Consider the following 9178-nt stretch of genomic DNA (forward strand, 5'->3'; position numbering starts at 1 on the left):
AAAAAAAAAAAAGGACAAACTTCACATACTTGAGTTTATTTTATTATGTCCCAAAGATACTTTTGATACTGAGAACTAAATGTATTATTTGCTTAGATACACCTTGCATCAAGTAGTTACTGCTAGTCCTACTACATTTAAATTTAACGGTGATAATTCTCTGCTTATCTAAAGACTATTAAGCCTTTACACGTACTGCGGGTCAGACTGTAATATGAAAAGCATTTTCACTTTTAAATTAGATTCTTAAGTTAGTACAGTATCTTTCTAGAACTGCCTTCTACAAGAGCTTCTTATCTATAGAAATATTTTATGTTATTATGAGCTATACGCTACTCACTATATGGCATGGATGCGCTGCTTGCTATTGAAGATGCATCACTGCAAGTGGAAGCTGGGGAAGGTGGAGGACCCATCTCTGTTTTCACTGGTTCCTGTTTACTTTCAGGCCTAGAATGAAAATCATTACTTAAAATTAAGAAAGAAAAAGGTGGTCTCTTTCATGGTAATGGACGAAGTGCCACTGCATCCAAGAAACCAGCCATACTTTAAGTAGCAGCAGCACTTTTTTTAAAAAAAGCAAAGCTTTAGTGAAATAGCTTCATACTTTGGAACAAACATCTTAATTTACATGGTTATGCATCCAACATTGTTAATGATGTTCTGCTTCTTAAACATTAAATACCTTTAATAACATTAAAGGAACATATAGATAACATTACAGTAAATAAACATCCTTTGTGCTTTACTGGAGACAAAGAACTACTAGCTTTATTCAATAAGCTTAAACAGAAGAACTGCTGTTCAGGTTTTTCAACAAGAGTTAACAATTTATTTTGAGAAACTGGCAATCACTGATCCAAACAACCATCCCAACTTTGGAGGGGCTGGAAAACTATTTTTTCAAGCCCTCAAATTTCATAAACAAAACCAATTTCAGTTATTCAAATATAAAACCTCAGAAACATCGGAGGAAAAATTCTCATTTAACAGTCCTTCTGCATTTCAGCTTTTCATAGTGCTTCTACATCACTGACACACCTTTCCAGCAGTGAGCATTTCTGTACATTCAGCAGTTTGAAAGAAAACTAGAAACTGAAAAACATGGCCTCCCTTAAGTCTGCATCAATCAGCAATTCAAAAGAATATCAAATACATGTTCTGTGTGTGTGCATTCTCAATCTAAACACACTTACTTGGCCTCTGTAGTCTTGCTAGCTTTCTCCATATTTTTCAAGCTCTCTGGTGACCGAAGCTGAAATCGACAGCTGTCATTCATGTTCCAAACAGATTCCATTAACACACCCACTTTCGGAATTCCAGCACTGATTGAAAAAGCAACTGCTCCAGCATGGTATAGGGGGTTATTTCTTAAGCACACCTACAGATAGAAATATTCGTTTCTATGAGAAGAATGTATTATGCCAAAGGAAACCACATGTGTGCATTTTCTTGGTAACATATGTAGTAATCAAAAAATAGGAAAGAAACCTTATGGAAGCGGGTGAAAAGAGAAATCAGCATGATGTACTATGCACTTTGCTAGAAGAAAGAGACTACTGTGCAATTCACAGCTGAAAACAACAGCTTTAGCAGTGTAACTGTTTAATACACAACATTCAGATGCTCAAAAACAAAGGGAGTGATTCAGCCAAAAACAAAGACTCATCCCAGAGCTGACTAGAACGGATTGGGAACCAAAAGAAACATGTTCCTGAGGAAGGGAGCTTTCTTTCACACTAGTTCTAATAATAATCACAAAAAAGAATGCTCTCTCTCTGAATCAGCTATTAACCGTTTTGATAAAGGCTTCAAATTCAGTTATTCATTGAATATGTAATAAATCCCAGGTCTTGATTTTGCAGATACCTGAACTGAAAAAAAAAAAAAAAAACAACAAAAAAACAACCCACAACCAAACAAACAATCAAACAACTCACACACCTACAAAGCCAGGTACCACACTGAAAGTCACAGTATTACTAAAATTTCACCTTCTCAAAATACAAAATTGGTCATGGAGTTAAAAACCAACAAAATCTCCCCCGTCCTGTATAGGTACAGTTAATTCCTCCACATTTGCAGCAATTACCATATCACTAAGAAATAACATTAATTGGTCACATCACCTCACTTCAGAGACGTGTAATTGAAGTATACCACCTTAACAGCAAAGTTACTGATATACTTGTGCACAACAAGAATGGAACCTGACTTTTATATTATTATTATTTGTAAGCTCATCATACAACATTGGAAAAAGATCAGGTGATAGTTGCACTTGCCTGGGTTCCAACAGTTATATTTGGCATGGAGGAGATACCAGCACTGGACTTAGGCTTTTTATTTTTTGCTCTGGCCTTTTCTAGCATTTTCTTCCTTTGACTGAAAGGAACTACACCCCTGTGGAAAAATACATATTTTTTAAAAGGCAGCAAAAGAAATTTTATTTCTATCTTTGAACAACTTGTTCCTTCTGCTTCATGTACTTATGATTCAATATACAAGCCTTTGTCACTTTCCCCAAAAACCTAAAGAACTGCAAAAATGACACGTTTCTCTCTTCATCCTCACTTTCCAAATACACCTCCAACAGTCACTGTATTGGAGAAGGAGGAATAGAAAGAGTCTGCAAACACAAAGCTGTTGAAAAGTTTTCATTTTAGTTTGAAGTGCTTTGAAATCTCCATCTCAGATAGAGATCTCCAGTCACTGCCTTGAAGTTGTACATTCTCCTCTCCTATCTTGACAGCATCCTTCCTTCCTATGACTAGTGGGTACTGTCAGAATTTGCAGTTACTGGAGAGGTGGATGTGTAAACTTTTTTTTTTAAAAAAAAAAAAAACACAAACTTAAAAGCCTCTCCTCCTCCCTGGGGATATGGCTGAGGGACTTCAGACTCCTATCACAGACAAGCTGATACAAGACAAAAAAAAAAAGCAAACAAAAACCATACAATAAACCAAAACACTGTTTTTATAATGATATCCACTCAGCTGAAAATAACACTTAATGCACAGTTAGCATGCTTATTTTGATATTACAGAATTGCAGCACTGCACATTAACCCTCCTTCTTCATGGTAAGTAAAGATGAAAAGCAACAACTGCCAGTGTTGAAGGGACCAAAAATCTTGTCTAATGTACTACAAACAACTTTAAATACATTGTAATACATTACTAGTAGCAGAAGGCTCTCCCTACATCCGATTAGCATAAAACCACTGACAGTATTTCCAGAAAGGACACACTGATTAATAAGTAAATATAGCCTTTTAAAGAAATTTAAATGATAAAATCCTACAGTGGTTTGGGTTGAAAAGGACTTTAAAGCCTCCCCAGTTCCAAGACCCCTGCCATGGGCAGGGCTACCAACCACCACATCAGGCTGCCCAGTGTCCCATCCAACCTGGCCTTGAACACCTCCAGGGATGGGGCACCCACAGCTCCTCTGGGCAGCCTGTGCAAGATTCTCACCACCCTCTGAGTAAGGGCTAGCAAGCCTTTTTATAAATTGGACCAATCATTCTAGAATTCAATGCTTTCTAACAGGCAAGTATCTCCAATGTTATCAGAATAACAACTCTGTAGAAACTAAGCGAGGTATGTCAACAGTGACATAACAAGAGCACCAAGAACCAGAAATGTAATTTTGTTATCTGAGACCGGAAGTAAGAATAAAATATAGCTGTGTTTAACTACAAGCCTAGTTACGACTGCCCAGAATAATGAGAATTTAGTAAGAAAGCTATTTCATAGAATCAATTTTAAGTGCTCCAGTTCCCAACTTATTTTCAAGCACTTAATTCAACCCATGTCTAAAAAGCTACTGAAGCTCTGGGTACAATGTATAACACAGTGTGCTACTCCTAACAATCTGACAAAAATAATGCATACAGACAACGTATTAGTAACATACAATAAATTCATTCAAATTACAAATAAGTGTCAATTCTCTTTTGAGTATCTTATTTCTGAGGATTCTATTGAAAATGTTTTAATTATTAAGATATTTTAACATTCTATATATTACAATGTTTATGAGTTAGATAATTTCACCAGCAAGTTCTAGAGGGAGCATTTGATGTTATTCCTCTCTTCTTTAGAGTGGGAACACAAACAACGGACTAGAACTTCTAACAGAACTGACAGAAGAAGGTGGACCTTGGGTAAGTTTCACATTTTTAGTAAAAAAAAAAAAAAAAAGGACATGAAAAGCCTAAGAAGGTTATTTTTTTTTTATGTAGTTCTGATACAACTAAATGCTAAAACACTTGTGTGCATCCCCTAAAAGACTAATCTTATTCTCTTAAAGACGGTGTAACTCAGCTAAAAAGCTGTAGGCGTGAAAGAAGAGAACAAATACATTATTAAAAGGGAATCTAAGCTCAAGAGGAGAGCTTCAGAACCTAAAAGAACTGCGGTCCAATAATTTTGCAACATTTCTCACAAGTAAGGACATGAAGACAGCTGCTACTACATGTAAACAATATTTACTTACCACCAGTACAAGTTATTCTCTAGCTGAGCACATGTATAAAGAGCACAACAATGTAAGGAAACAATCCGTTCTCCCTGAAGCTCTGAGTATGTCTGTGCAGTGTGTTCTAATTTAGATGCTACTGAGCTTAAAGTTTCATCCACCCAGGTAGCAACCTAAGGGAGAAAGGAATAAAGTAACAGAAGATGGAAAGAGTGTGGGGGAGATAAAAAATTTAAAAATCAATACTGTCACTTAAAAAAGAAAAAAAAAAAATAATAATCAGAAAACATGACATAGAAAGATGACAAAAATACCGACAAGCGTCATAAAAATACAGCAAATTGCTACACTTCACCAAACCAAAAGCTTCAGAGTTTGATATTCACTCAACTGGGTAGAAAAGTGAATTCAGATAAATTCATTTGCAGTACTGAAAGTTTCAACGTCCTTAGCTTTTCCAGTACTTACAGAATGCTAACAAGCATTTTTGCTCCAGACTCCACATCAGTTTCTACTGTAATAGCAAGAACTCAAGCATTTCAGGTAATGAGGTTAAACAGATATGCTTCAGATATTCTCTCAACTGTTCAACTGCAAGTCTATCAGATCTGAGTGGTTTTGGTTGCTTAGTTGGGTTTTTGCTTTCATTGCTTGTTCCTGATTGTTGTCTTGTAACAGTGCAAAAAGTTATCAATTGGATATTTGCTCTGGTTTTTTGTTGGTCTTTTTTATACCACAATAGGAGAAAACAAAGAGAGATGAACAAATTAGTGAAGTATTTTCCTACTACTGTTGAAGCTGAAGGATCACCTTCTCTACGATACACTGCAATAACTGGAAAAAAAAAAAAACAAACCAAGAACACCCCAGCATTGTCAAATTCAGAAACCAGTGTATGTCTCCTACCTTGTTATTTTCAGTGGCAACAGTTGCTCTAATACTATTTGCAGAAAGGAGTACAATCTTTTCATTGGTTAATCCCAAGAACATGGCGCGTGGGTGGTGGAGGGAAGGATTCTTTGGAAACAACAAAACAATATTTTAGATATTCAAAGCATATAAAACATTCTGAAGGTAGGACTTAAAGACAAGTAGTACCTGTGCATTTCTATAAGGCTCCGATTCACTCCACTTCCATTGATACAGTTCTCCTTTACTATTAACTGCCACAAGCTCAGAATATAGGGCTCCAATGGAGATAAACTTTGTTCCATCCTGCAAAAACAGACATATGAAGTCTGTTGAACTTGAAAACATATGTATTCAGCTTGTCTAAAGCTCAGCATTCCCTCAAACAACAAGAAAACCTGCGGTATTGCCGTTGATAGGGTGAGGAAGGAAAGAAAAAGTGTTTAGATATATTCTATTGTTTAATTGCAGGAAAATATTTGGCAATTAACTCTGGCCATTTATTAAGAATTTCCACAATATTTTAAGAATAAAACACTATTCATGGAATTAGAGATGGGAATATCTCTTTATTTCTGGTATCTTAAAAACAGATTGCTTCTAAAATTCTAGCTTTCTGAAATGAATAAAAAAGCAATGAAATTCCATTATTTCATTCTTGAGCATTCTCATGAAAGTATCTAAGAATTTTCAAATCCACTACCCCATTAATAATACAATTCTATCTTCTACTTCTGAATAGAAATAACAACAAACAAGGTCAAATTTAAAAAAAAATTGGTGTGCTAAATATTATTTTAATGCGTCACTAATATCTAGCAAGCCAGTTATGGGTTTCAGTTACGGGTTTCTTCTCTCTTTTTTCTTCTTGTTTTAACAAACGTCATACAGCATCTTCCTACTATTCAGACAGCATTGCTTTGCTCAATGCCTTGTACTGTACACCACTTGGATATTACAGGCCCCTTTTTCTCTTGCATTTGGTTGTGTATCTGTGTTACATCAACTATTCAACAGTTATAACCACACCTCTTCAAGTTTCAGTTTCCCCTTTCAATGAAAAGAAATTTCAAATTACAGATTTGTGAACACAGATAACTTCACAAAAAATTTACTTCTGCTTATTGAGAAATATTTGCAAGGCCAGAGCATTTAACACTCCTCAGCAATGGCAGCTACAATACTTTTTTTTTTTTTTTTTTTTCCAAATTTCTCTACTGGTAGGACGTAAAAATTCACTTGGGGAAAAGTATAGCTCTTAAAAATAACCTAAACTAGTATAAAATCAAGCGATAGAAAATTCTGTCTTCTACAGCTTCAAAATCTAAAGGGCGTGCACATGATAAGTAGTGCATGTAATCTGTAGTAGAATAGAGATCTTCCACATCAGCATATTTAACTGCCTCTTTTGAATTGAAAGATAAGACATATAAGCAATTCAGCCATCTGATGGAAAGCTGAACCCACGTCAGACCCACTAACAGAGCCCACCGTGCAGTACGTTCATCTGCTCCCTAAATTACAAGGCTTTCCTTTCAGCTTCAGAAATTCACCACTGGGGAAAAAAAAGAAAACAAACCAAAATAGGTGGTGGTTTTTGTTATCATAAACCTGGATTCACTTTTTTGTGAAAGAGTATTTATTTATTTCACTATTTTCATGCACAGAAATACAGACACTTCAAAAACTACGAGCATATCCCTTCAATAACAAAATTTATTATGTCTCTTATCAATAGTTCAAAATGCTCACCAATATTTTGGGAAAGAGAAAGATGGCAACAGACAAGGATAGAAGAAATCATAAAGAACTCTCTTTAATAATATGATAACAGAATCTAAAATTAGTTAAGTGATAACAGTTTTGCTCCAGAGGGCATCTCCCAATGCAGCACAGAACCAGCATGCGAATCCAAGTCGTGATTAACTGCTGTCATATAAGAATTGCATATTCCAAAAGAGAACCTACTGTAGTCTTAACAAAACATGCTTCTATTTCATCAGCACAAAGGAGTCTTCAGAAGTTCAGCAGGAAAAGCAATTTTTCACCATGATTTTTTATTCTTGCTAATCTGTTTTATAATTTTTTTTATAAGCAGGTCTATATGACAAATTCAAAGAGACTCATTCGAAGTCTTTTCTCCCATTAAAATATCAACAGTTCTAATCAGGACCATGGTTACACACAACCACTGGTCTGATGGTTGGCAACCCTGCACATAGCAGGGGGTTGAAACTAGATGATCACTGTGGTCCTTTTCAACCCAGGCCATTCTATGATTCTGTGATAAGGCCATTCAAAAGTGTGTCAGCATGAAGATGCACAAATGACTTGACAGCCCTGGTACCATAACTGGAGTCTCATGTATTCAACTATATTCTGAGTCTGGATCAGAAAATAGCTTGAAAATGATTCAGAATTCAGACTGCTGATTAAAATCTTTACATCTATTATCTAAACAGAACATACCCACTTCCAACAAATAAAATAAAGTCCAGTTTGCACCCAACTATAGTCAAGGAGGAAAAAAATCACCATACTTTGTTACAGAACAGAGTGGCCCTGCCACAGATGTTACAGGTTTTCACTGATAAGAGACACAGCAGTAACAGTTCTACTGTCCAATAAGATCTATTAGTTTTTTTGAATTCTTGGACATCTGACTTTACTAATTTGGTGGGAAAAAACTCTGTATGCAACATATTTCACTACATTAGTGTTTTGTTGGTACTCTACCTCTCATAAACTTAAATTTACCGTCCATCCTTACCACAGAATAATACAGCTCTGTCTCAGATGCTAAATGTGAAAGTAACAAAAAATGAAACCAGGACTGGTCATTCCGAAGCAATTTTTCACATCCTTGAATCTTTCATCTAACTTGCTTTTAACTTCCATTACTATCTCCAGCATCTCCTTTAGGACTCTTGAACCAGAAGAAATACTTGGGATGGCCTTTCAACTAAATCATCTCCCTCATGATTTATCATGAAGAACTTCTGTCAGGAAATACCACCAACAGAACTTAAAAAAGGGGCTATGAATGTTCAGCTGAAGGACAGAATAGAAGGATTGACTAATGTTGCACAAAGATGAGAGGCCCTTCCAGTAAGGCACACCTTCATTTAACTGGAAGCTAGGGATTACAAGAGTGCATACACAAAAATGTCTGTGGGAAGAAGTTCCATATACTTAAATTGCACAACTATGAAATTACATACTCTAGCAAGTTAATCCCATAAAATACATCCAATAAAAGACTGCAGTAATTATCCTAGTGCATAACTTGCTGAGTCTACAAATAAAAAAACCATCTTGGGTGGAAAAAAGAAGGAACGAAACAGGACAAACATCTTGAAGTAGCAGAGTAATAAGACAAAACAGTAATAATGATGATAATAACGTTACGTTTTAAAAACACAACAGTGTTTTATATGAAAAACACAGTACAGTATTCCTAACATGAACTAAATCTATTCTGTTATGCTAAAAACCCTAAAATCTCTCCTCCCAAGCTAGATGACCTTTTCATTCAACAATCGTGACAAAGGGAGAGGGACAAGAACTGCTACTTTTCACTGTCACAGAAGCTCAAAGCTAATTGCCAGACAAGATCTGGCTGGGAGAGGAATCATTTGACCAAATACTCTTTTTTTTGGGTATCTACTTTTCTCAATTCGAACGCCAAAACCAAGGCAGGAATTAGAGGTGAATGGCTGTAAACAGAAATAAGATTTGAAGTTTACCTCCCTCTTCAATCTATCTATACTGTGTCTAAAGGGAAAAG

The 9178-nt window shown here is 35.7% G+C and overlaps 1 protein-coding gene across 1 annotated transcript in view; it reads right to left on the minus strand.

Moving 5' to 3' along the window:
• UBR5 (ubiquitin protein ligase E3 component n-recognin 5) overlaps positions 1-9178 on the minus strand; it is a 69004-nt gene that overhangs the window by 43544 nt on the left and 16282 nt on the right. The window contains exons 9-14 of the mRNA XM_031552901.1: positions 5581-5697; positions 5389-5499; positions 4501-4655; positions 2286-2403; positions 1197-1381; positions 341-450 (exon numbers count right to left, since the gene is read on the minus strand). Of these exons, the coding sequence (XP_031408761.1) occupies positions 341-450; positions 1197-1381; positions 2286-2403; positions 4501-4655; positions 5389-5499; positions 5581-5697 (796 nt within the window). The remainder of the gene's footprint in view (positions 1-340; positions 451-1196; positions 1382-2285; positions 2404-4500; positions 4656-5388; positions 5500-5580; positions 5698-9178) is intronic.

Source organism: Meleagris gallopavo, chromosome 3, assembly GCF_000146605.3.
Source record: "Meleagris gallopavo isolate NT-WF06-2002-E0010 breed Aviagen turkey brand Nicholas breeding stock chromosome 3, Turkey_5.1, whole genome shotgun sequence".
NCBI classification, from domain to species: domain Eukaryota; kingdom Metazoa; phylum Chordata; class Aves; order Galliformes; family Phasianidae; genus Meleagris; species Meleagris gallopavo.